The 20,288-nt window shown below is 40.1% G+C and overlaps 1 protein-coding gene across 1 annotated transcript in view; it reads right to left on the reverse strand.

Annotated features, from left to right (window-relative positions):
- Nucleotides 1–6,616: 6,616 nt before the first annotated feature.
- abca3b (ATP-binding cassette, sub-family A (ABC1), member 3b) overlaps nucleotides 6,617–20,288 on the reverse strand; it is a 32,514-nt gene continuing 18,842 nt past the window's right edge. The window contains exons 21-40 of the mRNA XM_068719050.1: nucleotides 19,796–20,000; nucleotides 19,432–19,651; nucleotides 18,830–18,988; nucleotides 18,020–18,192; nucleotides 16,593–16,727; nucleotides 16,259–16,453; nucleotides 15,981–16,168; nucleotides 15,676–15,846; nucleotides 14,964–15,160; nucleotides 14,747–14,820; nucleotides 14,191–14,318; nucleotides 10,614–10,722; nucleotides 10,360–10,522; nucleotides 9,950–10,099; nucleotides 9,536–9,696; nucleotides 8,712–8,891; nucleotides 8,399–8,540; nucleotides 7,890–8,074; nucleotides 7,465–7,606; nucleotides 6,617–7,364 (exon numbers count right to left, since the gene is read on the reverse strand). Of these exons, the coding sequence (XP_068575151.1) occupies nucleotides 7,177–7,364; nucleotides 7,465–7,606; nucleotides 7,890–8,074; nucleotides 8,399–8,540; nucleotides 8,712–8,891; nucleotides 9,536–9,696; nucleotides 9,950–10,099; nucleotides 10,360–10,522; nucleotides 10,614–10,722; nucleotides 14,191–14,318; nucleotides 14,747–14,820; nucleotides 14,964–15,160; nucleotides 15,676–15,846; nucleotides 15,981–16,168; nucleotides 16,259–16,453; nucleotides 16,593–16,727; nucleotides 18,020–18,192; nucleotides 18,830–18,988; nucleotides 19,432–19,651; nucleotides 19,796–20,000 (3,265 nt within the window). The 3' untranslated portion in view covers nucleotides 6,617–7,176. The remainder of the gene's footprint in view (nucleotides 7,365–7,464; nucleotides 7,607–7,889; nucleotides 8,075–8,398; nucleotides 8,541–8,711; nucleotides 8,892–9,535; nucleotides 9,697–9,949; nucleotides 10,100–10,359; nucleotides 10,523–10,613; nucleotides 10,723–14,190; nucleotides 14,319–14,746; nucleotides 14,821–14,963; nucleotides 15,161–15,675; nucleotides 15,847–15,980; nucleotides 16,169–16,258; nucleotides 16,454–16,592; nucleotides 16,728–18,019; nucleotides 18,193–18,829; nucleotides 18,989–19,431; nucleotides 19,652–19,795; nucleotides 20,001–20,288) is intronic.

Raw genomic sequence — 20,288 nt, forward strand, 5'->3', positions numbered from 1 at the left:
AGTAGCTAGCAGTACTAGCTCCAAAAGTTGCTGAATCTAGCAAGACAGCAGCCGAGTTGACAACACTGACAGCCCGTCCCTTCGGGCCTTCCTCCAAAGCCAAAGAGCAGTGACAGAAGTCATGCACCAGGCAGGGACGTGCGGTCAGGGGAGGTAGAGCCTCACCTGTCATCATGACAAGTACAAAACAAATAATGTTAAAATAAATATTAATATTTCTCTACTGATCTGTGCTATAAATGTAATTTCTGTATGATTCCAATCATTTCAAGCATTTTTATAATCAAAATCGCTGAATTAGCGCATGTCCTGTTCAAACAGAGGAGACACGTGAGGTGAGGCAGCGAAGAGCTGTGCCTCACCTCAGATTGCGCAATCCCTCACAAACTGGGTTGAGCGCGTGCCTTTTGCTTTCTCATCGTTTGTCACCACTGTAATATTTGTAGACACTTTTTGTATATGCCCTTTCTTTCCATAGAATAGGTAATGTATTTCACGTCTGTGTAGAACATATTTAGTGTTGCTGATCTGACATTAAACCGCAGTGAAAAAGCGCAGAGGGGAGGCAAACACTACTCTGCCTCAAAGAAGAGGGCGAGCGAGAGCCCACGGGTCGGGTTTATGCTTGTTCTGTCGTTGCTCTTCTTCTACACTTCTCTTCTTCTTCTTCTTATATTTTGCTTTGACCACAAAAATGTAAGATTATACATCCAAGCTTAAAAATGTCTAAAAAAAAACCAAAAAAGGAAATATGAACAAATCAACAGCAATTCAATGTTGGACAGGTAAAGTAACCTTTTATGCGTTTGTGTTCTCTTTATACATCCGTGGTTGTTACACAGATTATCGCGGAATCTCACGATTTTCACGGGTGGTGCCTGCGAGCGCTCCGCTTCTGAAACGCTCCCGGTGGGGCAGGTCGGTGGGGCAGATCACGGCGCACACGCTCCCGGTGGAATCAAATATGTACTTTACCTATGTGTGTGTAAATAATGCTGATATGAAAAACAACCAGTAGTCAATGTGCAAGCTGCCAATTGAATGGTGATTTAAGCTTCTCTATTGGGTTCATATTTTTGTAAATCTGACTTATGTAGTGTCAGTGCCTCACCAGCCACGAACCTCACCGCACGTCACTGGCAGCAGGAGACGCTCCTCGCCCTCAAAGCATGGTTTTCTCCTCACAGGCTTCAATTTTGCTCACAGAGATGTTCTGCGTGAAGTGACGTGAAAACGCTCAAAAAAAATGATTAGCGTCCGTGACAGTTTGAGTTGCACACGTGTGACCTCTACACGCGCGCGGATCTCATTTGTGCTTGTGGTTTTTGACATTGATCTGCCTTCATACCATTGGCCACAAATCATAATGAACGTAAACAACAAACATGGCTATCATTACTCACAGCTGTCAAGCTAGCAGATTGTGAAAGACTCCAGTGACGAGCAATGAATGCACGAGCAGAATACGCGCAGACAGGCAGGAATTTAAGCAAGTAGAATTAATTGATTGTTCGGGCTTATTACAGTCACAGATATCAGATTTTTTTTGTCAGAGCATTTGATTCATTGATTACTGTCAGGATGTAATGAGCAAAATGGTATATCAAAGAGATAACACCGCCCACGGTTGATCAGATCTTTTACTGCAAGGTAACTGGATTTTATTAGAATGAACAGAACAAATACAACATGAAAATTGTACTTACTTTACTAGTCATAGGCTCCCTATGGCCCCGAAAAATTGGGCTCATTGGAAATCCAAACACTACATGTTTAAATCCAACCCACTGACCTTTGCTGCATGTTGTTCCATGTGTTCTCTTCTTTACTGTCAATCTTTGACAGCATCAAATTAAGGTAAAAAGCCTCAATTAAAAAAATAATCTAAAAATATATATTTTAACTTTTACTACTATGTTAAATACCCCAGTTGGGGACTGCATCTGCTTGCAACCGGTCTAAGCATATTACTTACCTTGTATTTGAGGATATTTGGCCATGAGCAACAGACCCCATCTCAGCGTAGTTGCTGTCGTATCAGTACCAGCCGCAAAGAGGTTGCTAACAGTTGCCACAAGGTTCTCCATGTTGTAGAATGACTCAGTATTCCCTAATTTCTTATTAATAGGTGGAAAATTAAATGTGTTAAAACTTAATTTTAAAAGGTGTTCTTGACATTTTTCATCCTCCAGCTATTGACCGTTTTCATAGAAATATGAAAACCAAATATAGGTGGTGATGTTTTATGAATTGATGTTAATCATCAATTAAGTCATTACTAAAAAACAATTTAAACCTTGTATTATGATATTACACTTTTAATACCTCTAGCTTCTGTTTGTGTGCCAGAAACGAGTCCACAAATCCTCTGCACATCTGAACATTCAACGTTTCTTGTAAACGTCCGATCAGCTGCTTTATTTGTTTTCTGTTTTCAGCAACATTCTTCCTGAGACGCATCCTGTTGCTCACCCATTGAAATATCCAGGGGTAGAGGTTGTACAACTGTTGTAATTGAATAGAAAAAGACCACATTATTAATATATCAAAAAGGCACAATAAAAGGTCAGTAATCATGACCATGGCCCCATGAGTCTGTAATTCTCACTATAACCCACTAAAGGTATCTTATAGTTTATTTAATGAAAGACAAAGTGGTACCTGTATTGAAGGAGTGCCTGAAAGTCGAATGTTGTCATTGGCTCGGTCTACCATACGTTTAAACTCTGTATCGCTGTAATCAAATCTGCTGCCATAGACAATTGAACAGATGATGTTGGAAACTGCATAGTTTATTGACTGGGTAGCACTGAAGGGTTTACCTAAAACAAACAAAAATGAATGAGCAAAACAAACAATGTAGAATCCTTATGAAGACAATATACAATACAGGAGAAGAGTTACCTTCATGTCTTTCGAACACGTTGATCAGATACTGAATCTCCTCAATGATTTTCTCCTCTGCTGTTTTTTTGCCCATCCCAAAGTCTCTCAGGTTGCTCAGAGCAAAACGCCTCATTTCTTTCCATGATTCCCCATTGGCAAATAAGATTCCTGTACCTGAAGTGAAATCAAGTACACATGTTTATGTCAAACGTTATTTGAACTTTTTGAAATCAGATTACAAAAGTAATAGACCAACCGATTTATATTTCCATTGCTACAGCCATGGTACTGTAGCGATGGAAATATAAGTCGATTGGTCTATTACTTTTGTCCAGACAGAGATATCTCTACAACTATTGGATGAATTGCCATGAAATCGCTACATTCATCGTCCCCAGAGGATGAATCCCCGAAATCCCTGACTTCTGTGATGATGAAGTACGTTCAGAGGCTTGTCAAAGACTTCATCAACTTCTAACTATGCAAAAAGCCTGTCAGTATCTCAACCATCTCGTATGCATGACGGACTTCAGGCTAATCCTCAAGGTGCTGCTTTGTACACCTGCACCATAAAGACTGTCCTGACAGGCAGAACCACTGCCTGGTTCAGGAATAGCACCAAGAGGGACTACCTGGCCTGAAGACCATCAGATGTCAACTCATACAACCTCAATCACCCCAACTAGAGAATCTTCTCCCTGCTGCCGCTGCCTGAAGGCCAAAAAGAATTAGGAGTTTCTTCCTTGGGGTCAATCATAATCTGAACCAGTGACCAAGGCTGGCTAATGCAATCACCCAGGCTATCACGCTTTGTTGTTTTTGTACACACATTACCAAGGCTAATCACAACAACTATGCCCTTTAACAGTATGAACTCATTTTGCATTCTAAACTAAACAACATTAGCAGAGCAATTGAAACAGCGGCATCCATGGAAGAAGCTTCTAGCTCAAAGCACAACTGTGCCACACGCAGCAGCTATTATGGCTGTAGACTGTGAGCTGTGTGATGTTAACATTGTCATTGGATCAAATGTATGCATCAGCTAGATGAACTTATACTGTAGTGGTTATCACCAAAATCTGCTGCTTTATACTTACTATGTAAACCACTTAAGTCATTGCCTAATGGAGGGACTTGTCTCTCTCCAAACTCCACAGCATAGTTGACCAGTGCCTGCTTCACGGTCTTGTATCCTGCCAGAATTAACACTTTCTGGGGTCCAAAATACACTGTGAACACTGATCCATAGTTCTTGGAAAGCTATGAAACAAAAATGAAATCAACAGTTATTGGGAACATAACTTGAAGCTTAGCAACAAAGACAGACTTTAAATCATATATAAATAAGAACAAGTTCCTGTTTCACTGTCTGGTGAACAATAATGCCTATAACAAGCTGGAATTTACAGGTGTGTTACTTTATCAAAGGTATTCTTAAAAATCAGAAATAGGTTCGTGGAAATGTAGCACTATTGGAATTTGATCAGGGAATATCAGCTGAACATCCAATGGCCTTACAAATCCTGTTCAATTTAACCACTAAGTAGACGGCAGAGGGTCGTAAGAAAAACGTCTTTCCAAAATGTTTATTGGGTGATTGCACAACTGTGGTTCAAATATGATCTTGGGTCACTTGTATGTTTTTGGACTGGAAAACAAATAAAACAAATTTAAAAAATCACAGGGGGGATACTGTGACACTATTCTAGAGGGGCAAAAGACTAAATACAATTTTAAATCATGTATATACACCGGGAGGCAAAACTATTCTAAATGTAAATAATACTATTTCTGTCTGAATTATATTGTTTTTATCTATGTTAAAATACCAAAATGACAAATTATTCCACACTTTTGAACAATACAGTATACAGCCAATTTAGCATCACTTACTTACCTCAAACAGCGTGCTGTGGACTGACTTAAGATTCAGCTGCAGCAAATTGCCAAACACAGGCAGTGGTCTGGGTCCTGGAGGCTCCTTTCTCTGATGGTCAACGTTGGGGAAAAATACATACAAGACGAGTAGGATCCCAATAGTGCCCAGTAGAATGGTTGTACTGGGGAACTGTAGAAAAAGGCTTTCCATGGCAGCCAGTAAGCCACAGCTCTGCTACTTCTCTTCTGTCACTCTATCTCTCACAATCATTCAGTGTAGCTGTTAGTGTCGTGTTCAGACTTTCTCAATAACGAGGGAGCCCCCCTTCCTCGCTCCTGGTCCGTCAACAAAATAAAACCGAATAGCTGGTTCAAGTTAAAATCAAAAGGTATTTAATCTCTAACAAAAGCAAATACAATTACAAACTGAATCACACTATGAAGTACAGAAAATATATCATATGAGATAGAGGTCTATTGCATTCCACCCAACAGGCTGGCGTATTCCAGTTAGTCGTAATCCAGATACAACGGCGTCTGACATGGTCAACAACAGAGCCCCCGATTTGCGGAAAAGCCTCAGGCTTCGTACTGCCTTAAAGTCCACCTATTTCCATATGCCAGCAACACGTTTCGTTCAAGGATTGGCTGTGAATTGGATCTGCTCCTTCTCGAAACATCTCCATTTTACACACTCTCACTCACTCACTGCCTGCCAGATCATTTTCATGTCAACCTGCCCGTTTGGCTCGTCCTGCTCTCCCTGCCTTGTCCTGCCAGATTTCGTCTCTCGTCTTGTTTTTGGATTCCCTGCTGTGTTCCTGTAAATTTCCTGTTGTGTTCTTGGTTCTTTAACCCATTCCACTCTGCTTCTGGTCATGTCTGCTTTTGAGAACTCCACCACACCCCGTGACACAGTAAGCCACACTTTCAACAAAGTCAGAGACAATTTCTTTCTGTGTTTTATGTTGTGTGAGTATGAGTTGCGTGAAGCCCTGACCCAATTTGACCTGACACTGTGAGACGCATGTATCCTGAGGCAGTCTGTGTACAAATAAGGAATGCACTGACACAAAGTACTTACAAGAAAATTAATAACATTAATTTCCACCACAAATGGCGACAAGGATGGCATTGGACAAGTGATTTGGACTCCAGTTGAACGACAGAGAATAGCTGATTCCTCCTGGACAACGAGGTTCGAGATTGTGTCACAATAAAGGGCTGAATTTAAAGCCCGAAATAACATAGTAGCTGGGTTTGAGTCTTTTTTCCACATGGTAACGATCAACAAGAATGTAAATTGGATACATTTATATCTATTTTAATCAACAGCGATTCTTCAAGTCAGACTCTTGTTGTACTTTCATTCCAAACAACACAGCTCTAGACAGCTCCTTCACCAAAGCATCTCTAAACTCCAAACCATGGCTACAGAACTCAAAGACAATGCTGGTCAGCACATGTGACAAGCATGTGGACATGTGGACAGCATGTGGACATGCTTGTGGACATGCATGTGGACAGGAAATTAATTTGAAAATGTATTCGGCTGATGGGATGCATTTCTCACTTAAATTGGTGTTACGGTGGTTTTTTGTTTAGCTGTCGTTAACCTATTTGGTTGCTGTGTTATTCCATGTGTTAGAAAGCTGATTGAAAAATCCATAACAGTGTTTCCCAATATGTAAGGAACTATGTGCTAAATACAAGTTAGCAAAAAGAAGCTTTAGGGTTGACAATCAGCTGACCAAATACTTTAAAAGCAGTTTTAATGGATTTTTTCCTTTATCAAGTCCTAAGAATTATTACTCCTTTTGTTTTCCATCCAAAAACATTAAAGAAAACAGTAGGTCCAGTATTTTTAATCAAGTATTTCTCTAGAACAGAAAAATAACACAAGAACCAAAATAAAAGAAATATTGGTATATAATTGTACATTATTGTAATTTTTAGATGCAGGCTACATGGGGTATCGGCTGTAGGAAGAGGCAAGCCTTGATTGATTTCTAGTGGGCTAATACATATGTGATTTCTGCAATTGTATGCAGTATAAGAAAGTAAACCCTTGACAAATTGTACAACACCAAGTACATTCTTTTGTCAAAATAATCAACAGTGACCTGGAAGCAGGAATATGTAGGCTAATGAAGCTGTGTCTAGCCTAAGTGTGTTTTTTTTGTAATTTGTATACGGTTTCAACAATCTGTAGGAATGTGGACGTATATATGCTCTTATTTAGAGTGAGACAGCTCATTAGCCCTAATATGCCACTGTTGTATATTTACACAAATAGATGTACTTTTCTGGCTGCTCAGTATGTTCTGCTGCCTGTGAGGGTGAATTAAACAATATTCATGTCATGGTCATGTACAGTTACAGTATAATGCCATGCTACAGCTCTCTTCCTCATTGGCGACTGACAGCACACAGCTCATGAGGTGTCGGGTTGAGGGTGAAGCCCACAGCTGGAGTCAGATCCAGTTCTTCCTCTGGTACTCCAGGTGGAGGAGTGAAACGAAAGTGCTGGAGGAGGGTGGTGAAGAAGAGGAAGAGCTCCATCTTTGCCAGACTTTCTCCCAGACACACCCTGCGACCTGCAGGAACAAAGAGATTTGCAAAGAGTTAAACTGGATCACAATGTGTGGAAATTCTCTGTAATCCCTAAAATACAAAACCCTGACAACGTTTTTGTACCTGCAGAAAAGGGCATGAAGGCATCCCTCCTGATAAATTGACCCTCCTTGTCCAGGAAGTGGGAAGGGTTAAAAGAGTTTGGGCTCTCCCATTCACTCTCATCATGAAGGACAGAAGTAAGAAGAGGAAACACAGTAGTCCCCTGTTGGCAAAAGAAGAGAGAGATGTGTATGAAGCCTCAGAATGAAAGCACTTTTTCACCTTTTCAGAAGTTGATGAACATTTATTATTATTATTGTTTGTTTGCAATCTGTTGATTGTTTTTGTTGTTTCATCTATTGTACTGTTTTATCAGTGTTTTAGCTTAGTTTGTCTTGCTTTTGTTGGACTTTCTGTTATATTGCTGTATATCAAATCACTTTGTCAACTCTGATTTTAAAGGTTCTATATAAATAATAATAATAATTATTATGTGGGCAACCGACCTCTTTGATGAAGAAGCCTTGGAAGGTGACGTCTCGGCTGGTTTTGTGAGGAATGGCCATGGGGACGATGCTGGCCAGTCTCTGTGTCTCATGGATGACAGCATCGGTGTACGGCAGGTTCTTCCGGTCATCGACCTGGATCTGACGGCTTCCTACTACCCTGCTCAGCTCCTCCTGGACCTGGTCTGGACTCATATTAATGAATTAATATTCTTTGTTTGCATTCATTTGAACAAGACTAGTCCACAGCCATGCAACCTCTGTGAAGTTGTAGCCTACTCTGAGCTAAGTGCTAACATCAGCATTCTAACATGTTCAAATGACTTAGAATTCCTGAAAATCAAATCACCACAAAACACAATCTGTATAACCATCTTTTAAAAGGTTCCTCTTAAACATTTCTTCTATGGGCCCATTCTTTTGAACTTGTCGTTGTCAAGAAGGCTATTTAAGGGCATCTACAGGTGTGATAATAAATGCACACCAATGAGCCTCAACCCTCTCTTTACCTTGTATATGAGGATATTTAGCCATAAACAGCAAACCCCATCTCAGTGTAGTCGCTGTGGTATCGGTACCAGCTGAAAACAGGTTGGTCACTGTGAATATCAAGTTATTCTCATTGTAGTGAGTGTCCTTAACACAAGAGTCCTAAGAGAAAGAACATAATACTTTAATTTTATACAGCGCTTTTCTAAGTACCCAAAGACACTTTATATAGGACAGAGACAAACAGAACAAACAAACATTTAAAGAACGCCCATATATCATTAAATAAGCATAACATTAGCTCTTTTTGATGGATGAAAAACTTCGTCTTACCTCCTCCTTCAGCTCCCGGATCAGAAAACAGTCCACAAGCCCCCTGCAGAAGTCAGGGTTCAGTGTCTCTTTCAGATGCATCATTAATTCTTTGACATCTCTGACAATCATCACAAGATTTTTCAATAAAAGCTGCCGGTTTTTTATCCAACTGACCAGCCTGGGAAACATGTTGTAAAGCTGTGACGTAACAGTGAAGACAACAAAGATTATAGTGAATACAATGTACACCAAACAACCCAAGTAGAATTCATAGAATAATACATCATGTTTTGTTTAACACATTAGACAGACCAAATCTTGCTATGTGCCCCATTACGTACAGTATATGTATTCATAAAATATATAATTAGCATTTAGACACACTTTTGATTAGTTATTTGACTTTTTTTAGTCTGACAGCATTTTCTTGTATTGTTTTGTCACTTAAAGTTGGTCCCACTGCACACTATGTAGAGATGTTTACCCTAATCTGAAAGTACTAGCCTAAATCTTGTGAGAAGGTCTGCAGACGATACTCAGCCTTCTGTTGGAACATATATATATATACACGTATATATATATATATATATATATATATATATATATATACACGTATATATATATATATATATATATATATATACACACATATATATATATACACACATATATATATATATATATATATATATATATATACACGTATATATATGAAGCTACTGCTATAAAATGCTGATGCTGTTTACCATTCTGCACAACCTTTCACAGTTTCGTCAGCTACCCCTGCTTGTGTGCAATCCCCTTAAAACTGCAGCAAATTAAAAAGCAAATACGAAGGTCACCTGGATTGATGCAGAGCCCACAATGCGTACGTTTTCGTTGGCTCTTCTCACCATGTTTTTGAATCGGGGGTCATTGTATTCAAACCTGCTGCCGTACACAATAGCGGAGATGATATTGGATGTTGCATGATTTACCGGGCATGCTGTATCGAATGGCATCCCTGTGAAACGGCAGTGACAAATAATGAAAATTATTTTATAAAAGCAAAAGGAAAATGATCGTCTTGTACTATTAAAGCAAACCCCACCATGACTTACACTGGCTACAAAAAAACTAGAATATGGGGGTGATTTGAGTTCAGCGTACCATTTCTGAGCACAGGTATATGCAAAATAACAAAACCCTGTGGAGGAATTGTCACTCAGCATTCATTTGTGACCTTCTGTTATTTGTTGTATATTTCAAGTCCATACCTTCGTGCTTTTCAAACTCTTGGATCAGATGGTGGCATTCCTCTAAGATTTTATGCTCAGAGAGTCTTTTGCCCATCCCAAAGTCTCTGAGGGTGGTGAGGGCAAAACGTCGCATCTCTTTCCATGATTCTCCATTTGCAAACAGAATTCCTATCAAGCATGACATGCAAGTTACATTTAATCTTTACTAGTCATGTGGGTATCATTAGATACAACACTCATCGGTGAGATGCCTAAATAAAACAAAGTAGAAATGTACAAAAAATAAAAACAGTGTATAATCAAACAGATGACAAATACAATTAAATGGGTGAACTTGATTTAGCTATAACTGGTCATTTATATTATTTGGTTCTGTGCTACAAAGTAAACACACTGTATATTGAAGAGTACGTAAAGGTAGATCCTACCATGACCTCGATTCAAATCATTAAAAATAGGTAAGACGTCTCTGTCTCCAAACTCTTCTGCGTAGCTGACCAGAGCCTCTTTGACTGCCCTGTATCCAGCCAGGACCACCACTTTATTTGTTCCAAAGTAGACGGTAAACACAGACCCATGTTTCTTTGAAAGCTGTAAAAAAAAAATAATCTTTTCTAATGACAAAGGACCTTCAAATATATAACAAAATGGATCAGTTTTGCGATACGATAGCTTAACTCACCTCACACAGGGTAATGTATGGTCTCTTGAGATCGAGCTGCAACAGGTTGCCAAGCAGGGGAAGAGGCCTCGGACCTGGAGGCACCTTTCTATATTCCTGGGAGGTGAAACTCTTGGAAACGAGATGAAGGACGAGCAGGAGAGCAACAACCCCTAACAAAGCGGTGGGACTAGAGCAGAGGTAGACAACAAAATCCTCAAAAAGAGACATTTGTTCTGCTGTTAAGGTACACCTCAGACTAAACCTTGCAGTTAAAACACAAGCTCAAACTTGTATGGCCTGGAATACCATTGCAAAAGGTCTAGGGTTACTAATCATCTTCCCACCAATCATGGCTCTGTTGACTCCCATGTGAGCAGCAAATCACAAAGGAGAGCCAAAGCTGAATATCGTGTTTAGTTAGAGTTTAAGTTTGGTTAGAGTTTGTTGTATGTTGAGATGTTCTTTGAACCAGTGTCAACAAACTGAACACTTCTTTGAACACTGGTTCAACCAGTGTTCAAAGAATAGTATAATAGTATAATATAGTACGTTAAAAATTCCTGACAGAAGTCAGGGGTCAAATTCTCCTGCAGACCACTAGACTGTCTTTTAGGTGTCTTCAGGGTCCTATATGTCTAGACCAGTATCCGTTTTTGGCTTGTTAATACAAAGATGGGGACCCTACAGGTCGCAAACTGTTGAGACGTGAGGACAACAGGGATAATATTCAGGGACTCTTCAAAGGACAGACTTATTTATCTGTTATTATTGTCAGACCACTCAGTGTGTTGGCCCTTTTTGTCATGTGAGATGAATCTTCCAAGGTTTTAGGACTCCCAGTTATAACCAAGGTTAATGAATGGTCAGTGAGTGTCCTCTCAGGTTGAGCAATACTGTGTGTGTGTGTGTGTGTGTGTGTGTGTGTGTGTGTGTGTGTGTGTGTGTGTGTGTGTGTGTGTGTGTCTTACTCAAGGACATGACATTGTCAGCTTGGATAAGGAGCTGAATGCGGATGCATTCAGTAGTTGACCACAGTATGGTCACTGTTGTCCAGATGTCTTAGTGACGACTCCTCCTACACCCCACCCTGTGCTCAGGTCCTTTAGAAGTCGTGTACAACCTGCACTCTGGGTCCGTCCTCCTTCAGACTGCATTGCACTCTGTATGACGACTGAACCTTCTCTACTTCAAAGACTAACTTCTTTTGTCACTGTTCATAGGACTCACTCTGTACTATTAATTCATTTTTTCCACCACAACCAGGAACTGGTATTTGCTACCATTTGCATAGAGCATTATTTATTTTAAAAAGAATAGTGACACATATACAGTTGGTCAGTTTCATGGTACATGTACAGTACAGTTACAATGATGTAAATTCCCTTTTTTAAATATGATACACTGTATTTCAAGATAACGCAATCCTTCAATATCAGCTGAGCAAACCTTTCCATTTTTACGTATACAACATTGATTCAAGTCATACATGTAATGAGAAAACAAATTGTGCAAAAACATGAACAAATGTAACAAAAGTCTAAATTAGGAGGTTAAATCCTTTAAAAGACCAATAAGCCACAAATCTGTGCCTTTCTGGAATGTCAGTTTCTACTTTACTTCGCACACACACATCTGATGACATGAAGAAAGCGCTGTAAATCATACAATGTTAAAAAAGTTGATTACTGTGAGTGCTTTTTGCTTTCATGTAAGACAGTAAATACATTCATATCACGTCTGTGAAGTCAGAGGGCTTTTTCCAAGAGTAGGAATGTCATTTGTACCCTCAAGTTAATGTGATCACTGATTCATCCGAGAATATCATTTTGATCTCCAACATGGACGAAAATCAGGCAACTGAGAATCCATCTCTCATCAATATGCGTGGGATTTTTAATTTTTTTTTAAACTTCAAATGTTTTTCTAAATATTCCTACAGAATACATAAATGCTCTTACGTACAATCAAGGCTTTGAGACTGTGATAAATTGGGCACGTTCTGAAAGGTTCATAGTGGCACATCCACATGAAAGAGGAACAAACACTGAGCTGATCGTTCTTCCTCAGAACAAGGCATCTATTTTAAGTTTTTACTATCTATATACAGCCGTTTTGTTTTTGTATTGCATTCCCTGAAGGAGCAGCTCTACAATAAAAGGTGACAGAGCAGTAGTTTGTCCACTGCGCAATAACAATTTCTAAGTTATAATATTTAAGGACTATTATAGCACTGTTTTACTATAGTCTGGATGAAATCAGGAATCATGTGTTCTCTCTCTCTCTCTCTCACACTCTCTCACACTCCCTCTCTCTCTCTCTCTCTCTCACACACACACACACACACACACACACACACACACACACACACACACACACACACACACACACACACAGTGAAATGCATAGCAAGAAAAATGAAAACAATGTAAAAAAAAACCACCTCAAAGGTTATTGCAGTCTTGCGATTTTTAGGCCCAGATCAATCACATGCAGTCTGACACGACTTGATTTCAAGTTACGACCTCCCGTTTTACTGCAACGTTTGAACATCTTCTGTGTCACATAATTATTATATTTCTTTCTATATAGCGTCCATGTAAACTGTGATGGCTGGATATCCACATGGTAACACGCTGTTGCTGTAACTTGTTTGGCAGGAAAACCGAAAGATTGGTTCACAAGACCTGGACAATGGAGGCGTATTAAATGTACTCAGACCGGACTAAATGTACTCTGAGGATTAATGGTCTTCTAGCTATCGTTTTCAGCTCTCTGCTCCTCCAGCATCATGCACTCTGTAAATCGTATTGTATACATGCATTCATTAATGTGCCCAAAACAGTCTTTAAATGAGTAAATGTTCTGCTCTGGCCTGAATGAGCAAGTGTTTTCTTAGTACCATGAACACGTCACATTATTTACAGCTGGCAACAACATTAAGAGGCTCATAATGATTACCAGGCGTTTTGTATAGGGCAATATAAAGAAACAAGAACCCTCAATAGTTAGATAAGGCGCAAAGGTGTGCAATGATTTCATACACGCATCAAATGGAGTGGTTCATTCTCTTGTGATTATCACAGAAAAAAGCACAAATTCTTGGAAACAATCAATAAAATAAAATCATAAATAACAAAGACAAGCTGTACACACAAGTGCACAAAAATAAACCCAGTCACACACATTTCAGAGTAGTTGTAGTATCTGATGAGTGGTGTCATTGTCTTTAACGTCACTGGAAAGGTGCAGCACTCAGAGTTCATTACTTGGTATAATCCTGATCCCACACGCGTCATAATCCCAATTCTCCTACTTCCTTCGTCACACAGCAACAATAACAACATCATGAATGACCCGACAAAGACACACCGACGTGATACAGTAGTAGAAATGCTGAAGTTGATGCAACTGGCCCAGTGTGTGTGTGTGTGTGTGTGTGTTCTGGTGGTCAAGGTAAAAATGGAGCTGGAGATCAAACCTGCCCCGGCCTGTGTACACACCTGCTGTGAAACAGGTCCATGTACACAGGTCCTCCACACACACAAAGCACTGTAGAAAATGAACAATGCATGGACAGCTTCCTCGCTCCACTTACTTCCTTCCACTCTCAGTGCAGTGCTGGAACTGAGCAAAGCTGAGGAACACCTGCTCCAGTGATATCTGGCTAACGCAGTAGTCTTCAATCTGGTATTTCTCTTTGGCTGCCTCCAAAGTGCCAAACACCTGGAAGGTAGTGGAGAATAGGAAGGGAGAAAACATAGAATAGTGTAATTCAAATGCATCTCCGGTGTTATATAAGACTTTGTGTCAACGTCACAATTTAATGCTACAGTCTGCAACTTTTGAACATTGAAAATACAAATAAATACACGTTATTTCTGCTGTGTGCACACAGCTACTTACATATGTTTTACATTCTCTTTTCGTTTTTCAAAGCACGCTTTTCAGTGTTGTTTAAAGTGTATACCATGACCATGCAACTATAACCATTACTGTGCACACAGCTAAGCATGTTTTACTTCTGTGATTGAACATTTTGTTTAAAGCTATGAAGCGTTTAAGCATTACTGTGTACCATTCTGTGCTCTAGAGGGAGCCCTAACACAGCACAAGAGCAGAGATAGTACTGCATTTCTGTATAAACAAGTTACCTGGGCCCAGGTAAGTGTTTTGTCAGTCAAATGATAGTGCACCATTCCTTGGTGCTCATCCTTTAATTGACTTCCTGGAGTGGGAGAAAATAAAAAACGTTCAAATGTAGAATGATAACTGTTAATTCAACTACAATAACACACTTTGTTCTGTGGTTAAAAACATAATTACAGTTACTGTAAACGTCATTGTAAATGTTAACTGTATGTCTCTGACCTGGGAAGGTACTTTCGATGAAGTCTTTAAAAAGCTGCAGGTCACTATCCTCCAGCTCAGCCTCTATGTGTACTTTCGCCAGCAGGGTGTAGCCACTGCCGAACTTGCTCTTCAGGTGTTGGGGACTCCCGAGGCACTTGAACTGACCGTTGACCATCACTGCCAGCCGGGTACACAGCGCCTCACACTCCTCCATACTAGTGCGGGAACATATCAGGGAGACAAGGTCAAAGTTTTAAAACATCCTAATGCCGTCTCCCTTTCATGCATCAAGATGTAGAATAAAACTTATTTTAAGATGTATTCAGATCTTTTACTTGGTGTTAGTAACATTGGTAGTACCAAATTAGTAATCTTGTGAAACCGAACCGAAAAACCCGGCCCAGTGTTGTCAGCTCTTTTCCAATGAAAGTAGGTAGCAGCACTAGCTCCAATAGTCACTAAATCAAGCGAGAAAGTCGCCAAATCTGCATTTATTTTTTGTCAGAGCATTTCATTTAGTGATTGCTCGCGCCCCAGCTCTAATTACAAATATAAGTATAACATTTTAATTATGACAGAAGTTTTGGTAGCTGATTATTTCCTTCTGAAATGACGTAAAGTAGAAGTATAAAATAGCACAAAATGAAAATATTCAAGTAAAGGACCCTCAAAAATGTACAGTACTTACATTGCACCATTGCTGATATCCAATACAAACTATTAAGCTCACCTATGAGAAGTGATGATTATGGCCTTTCCAGACTCCCGTGTGCGCGTAACAGCGTCCCACAGCAGTCTCCTGGCCACTGGGTCCATCCCGGTCGAAGGCTCATCCAGGAAGATGACCGGAGGCCCACCAATCAGAGCCATGCCTGCACTCAGCTTCCGCTTGTTACCGCCACTGCATACATTGATGATGACATATTATTTACATGCACTTGCCCTAAAAAAAATAGAGCAATATTCAGGCAAAGATGTAAATCCTGTGGCGCCAAAACAGAAAAAAAAGGGAAGGCTCAGAACAGTCTACCATACCTGTAGCTGCGGATCAATTTATCAGCATGGGGCTCCAGCAGCAGCGACCTCAGGACATTCTCCACACAGCCAGACACATACCTCTCTGGTATTCCTCTGAGTCTGGCATACATACTCAGAGTTTCTCTTCCTGTCATGTGGTCCAACACGGCATCAAACTGTGGGCAGTAACCAATGCGCTGCTGCACCTGCAGTCCAGAGATAAATGTTCTCTTTCAAATCTGGCCTTTTGTTTTTATTATAAAATGTCCTTTCCTTCCATCCCCGTCTGCTCTTACCTTTTTAATGTCCCTCAAGATGCTGTATCCATCAATGTAGGCGTCCCCGGAGGTAACGCTCTCATCACATGTCAGCATCTTAAAGGTTGTGGTCTTGCCTGCTCCATTGAAGCCCAGAAGGCCGAAGCACTCTCCCTTCCCTACGGCTAGAGACAGCCTGTCCACAGCCAGAAGATTCTCCCCGCTGCTGTACACCTGAGAAGGAGAGATAACAGCGGGTCTGTACCACCATGTCATATCTCACTGAGACAAACGCCTCTGGAGCCACACGCATCTTTCAACACTGAGGCAGTCTGTCTCATTTAGACGAGGACAAGACTCCTGTGCTTCGTACCTTGCTGAGCTCCTGCAGTATGAGAGGGCTGCCCACCATAGATTCTACCATTGGCTGGCACTCCAGGACCCTCTTCCTCTCTTCAGCCACATCCCTGTCCTCTGGAAGCAGTGCTGCATCCTCTATTAGAGGTAACTAACACACACACGTAAAAAATCAAACACCACGTCACAATAAAAAGGGACTCCAGGGAATGTTGTATGCCTTCTGGCAGCAATAGTACAAACATGTCCTTTCAAAACAATGAACTATAATACATATAAATGTGTAATAGTATTATATTACTATAATACATATAGTACTATTTCATAGTAGCCTACAGAAGTAGCCCGTAATAGGTACACGATTAGGCAAACTGTAACTACAACCTTTGACTCTAACTCTCTTTATAAAAAGGTATTTAGGCCTGCAACTATTATTTTTATTATCGATTCATCTGTATTTATTTTCTCGATAAATCACAATAATGAAAAAGGCCTGTTTCAATTTGCTAAAGCCAAAGACAGCGTCTTGAAATTGCCTTTTTTGATATTCAATTTAAAATACAATTGTGTAAGATAAAGAAAATCCATAAATTCTCACAAATTGAAAAAACTGACAAGGCAATGTTTGGCATTTTTGCTTGAAAAATGTCATTCAAGATTATTCAATTATCAAATCATTTCAGCAATAAATGCTTTTCAAAACACAGTTTCACTGGTGTTTTCTTAAATCAGTTGAAGGAGTTTCAGTCGTTCAGATGAGATATGAAATTCTTAAATGTCACAGAATCCCTATATTTGAGTCTATGTGCTTATGAATGCAGAGGTGGTTATAGATCTTAGAAGTGTGAAGTAACACCTCGTTAACTCTTCAGCGTGGCTGCGGCTCTGGTGTCATTATGTAAGAAAATTATATTTGAAATGTATCCATTTTGGAAAAGATAATTAACATATTTAACAAAATCACTTTCATTAAATTCAAGACTGTTACCCTTGATATAATAAATCAGTTTGCAGGGAAATCTGCACTTAGAGGGAAGATAATTAAGGGTCTTTCTTCTGTTCTGTTATTAGTCTCATGCTCAAGTTCTTACAGCCTGCAAAGTGCCCAGTGACCAATGTTGCCAACTGACACTTAACCTAATACAAACCAATTATTTCAGTTAAAAGATACTTCAGAGTTTAGCATGTTGTCTATTCCCTGTACATTGGTTCAAATCTGCATGATCACAGACCGTTCACAAACTATTCTAGTTGTCTTCATTGACTTCTCTTTTTCAGGCTCCAGTTTGAATATGTCTAACCACACTTTGAAAATTGTTTCTTGGAGAGACCTGCTGTGCAGTGCAAGCTGTGGTTGCCGGAAAATTTCGGATAAAACTGAAAAGTTTCCACTCCACCAAACAAAAACAAAAACACTGACACCGCTCCACACAATCCATCTACCTGTTTGCGTCTTCTGCACAGGGAGGCGAGGAGTCGCCGGAGAGTGCGGACACACTGCAGCTCGATGACAAACAGCAGGATAATGAAGACTACACCCTGCAGTGAGAAGGCCACAACGTAGCGTCCCACACCAGGCTCCGACATCGAGAAGTAGTTTCTCTGGTACGTGATGTCTAGAAGCAGAAGAATACAGAGTTATGTCAAGTAAATTAAGAGCATACATATGCTGGGTTTATCTGAACATTTCATTTGTGTTTAATTTGGTGATTTGAACAAAACTACAAAATACAATTTGCAGCTTAAAAAAGTCTTTAGTTAAATGGAGTCTGGTGCATTTGTGCCCCCTCCATTTTTCTCTTTACTTTCCATTTCAGGAAGTATTTGTTGAGCCGTCCTCGTCACAAGAGGACCTTGTTTACTGTAAACTACACTCAACTTGTAGCGAACAAACAAACTTTTGAAAGTGTGTAGACATAAAAAAACAAGTGAAAATAAACTTTTAAGTCGATCTGTTCCATTTCTGCTTGAACTCTGTGTTCTTTGTTGAAAGAAATTATCTTTCAATATCTATATATAGTCTATATATAGGATACATCGTTATTTTTATAGTCATTGTCACTACAAAAGGTAAACCTATACGTGTGTAATACTGACACCCACATTATGACTCATCATTATAATTATATATTCAATAACATATATCACATATTAAATGGTAAAATCAGGTAGTAAAAACACACACTGTACCACCTATACGTAAACAAACAAAGACCTCCTCATTCTCTTAGGCTGCATTTAGGCAGTACTTACTTAAAATGTCGCACACATGTTGGCTGAAGTTACTGGGGGTGCAAAACGAGATGAATTCGTAGTTCTGGTAGAACTGGCTGAAGGACATGCCCAGGCAATAGTTTGGAAAGATCAGGAATACCTTATCCAGTAAGTGCGACAAGTCCCGCAGCTGCAACTCTGGAGAAGGAAACAAGAATGATAACGAACAAAAAAAAGGCTTTATTGTGTACATTTCCCCCCATTTTCCTCTTGATTGTATTGTCAATTCACCACATTCACTAGTGGTTATCACTGCTAAGTCCCACGTTGACCTGCGGAGTCTTTGGACAGCCAATAGCCTCCTCACTGATATTTCAAAAGCCCACTCCTCTCCACACAGGCATCTCAATCAACCAGTAGGAGTTGCTAGAACATGATCCCTCATTGGCTTCTCACCACAAATACTGCAGATTTGCATTCAATGAGGGACACAAGTGGGCAAGTGCTTTTTTTCCCTCTGCGCCATCCACACACTGCACTCAAGATATATTCAGCCAAACACAAACACGTTTCAAATCCTTCACACTAGCACATAACATATTGGCCGGAGCATAAAACAAGAAGCCTGTGTCTCCTCTCACCTGGGATGGTCATGATGGTGACAGCCAGAAAGGTGGCAGTGCCAGAGATCACGTTGAAGATGGTAAGGCGTGTGTAGGCAGAAGCGGCAGTGGAGAAGAGGAAGCTGAGCAGGTACATAAGAGGCACAACAGCCCAGCCATACAGCAGCAGTAATAGCAACACATCTACCAGGTGGTTGTTGTCTACAAAAGCCTTGACTCCGAATGCCTGAAACACCACCTGAGAGCAGGAAACAAGTAAAGTCAAGAGACTGTACAATACATCTATGTTATGCATACTGTACTCTCTGACTGGACAGCTGTTTACACTAGCTTGTCAGTGTCACTACCTTTATTACAACAAGTAATCGGATGTCACACTGACCAGCATGAGGAGACAGGGCAGCAGGAAGTTGATCAGGTCCCACAGCAGCGCAGAGAACCAGAAGTTTGACAGGTAGACACCGCTGACCTTCTGCACATGCTTGGACTTGATAGAGGACTCGGTTACGAGCAGAAGGGCAAATGTGCTGGACAGGGAGGCCATACCATACATCAGGTTTATAGCGATGATGAAACCCGTCTTTCCCCTGCAGATGGAGGAAAAGAAAGAGAAATGAGAGAAAAAGAGAGGAGGAGGTGAAAAGGGTTTCATGACAGGAAGAAATTGAAGAGAAATGGTGCAAAGGAAAGGCAAAGGAATAGAAAAAAAAACAACTTGATCTCCATCTGTTCAAATCCTCACTGCTTACAACATTTAAAATCAATACTAATTTACTTTTTCTTGTCAGTATGATTGCTACACAAAAAGACCTGGGGTTTGAATCTATATCAAAATACCTTTTGAGTTATTTTTTTCCCCTGAAAATGTTTCAATT

Source organism: Cebidichthys violaceus, unplaced genomic scaffold (genome assembly GCF_023349555.1).
Source record: "Cebidichthys violaceus isolate CVI_PGR_0920_01 unplaced genomic scaffold, fCebVio1.0.p SCAF_23, whole genome shotgun sequence".
Taxonomy (NCBI): Eukaryota; Metazoa; Chordata; class Actinopteri; order Perciformes; family Stichaeidae; genus Cebidichthys; species Cebidichthys violaceus.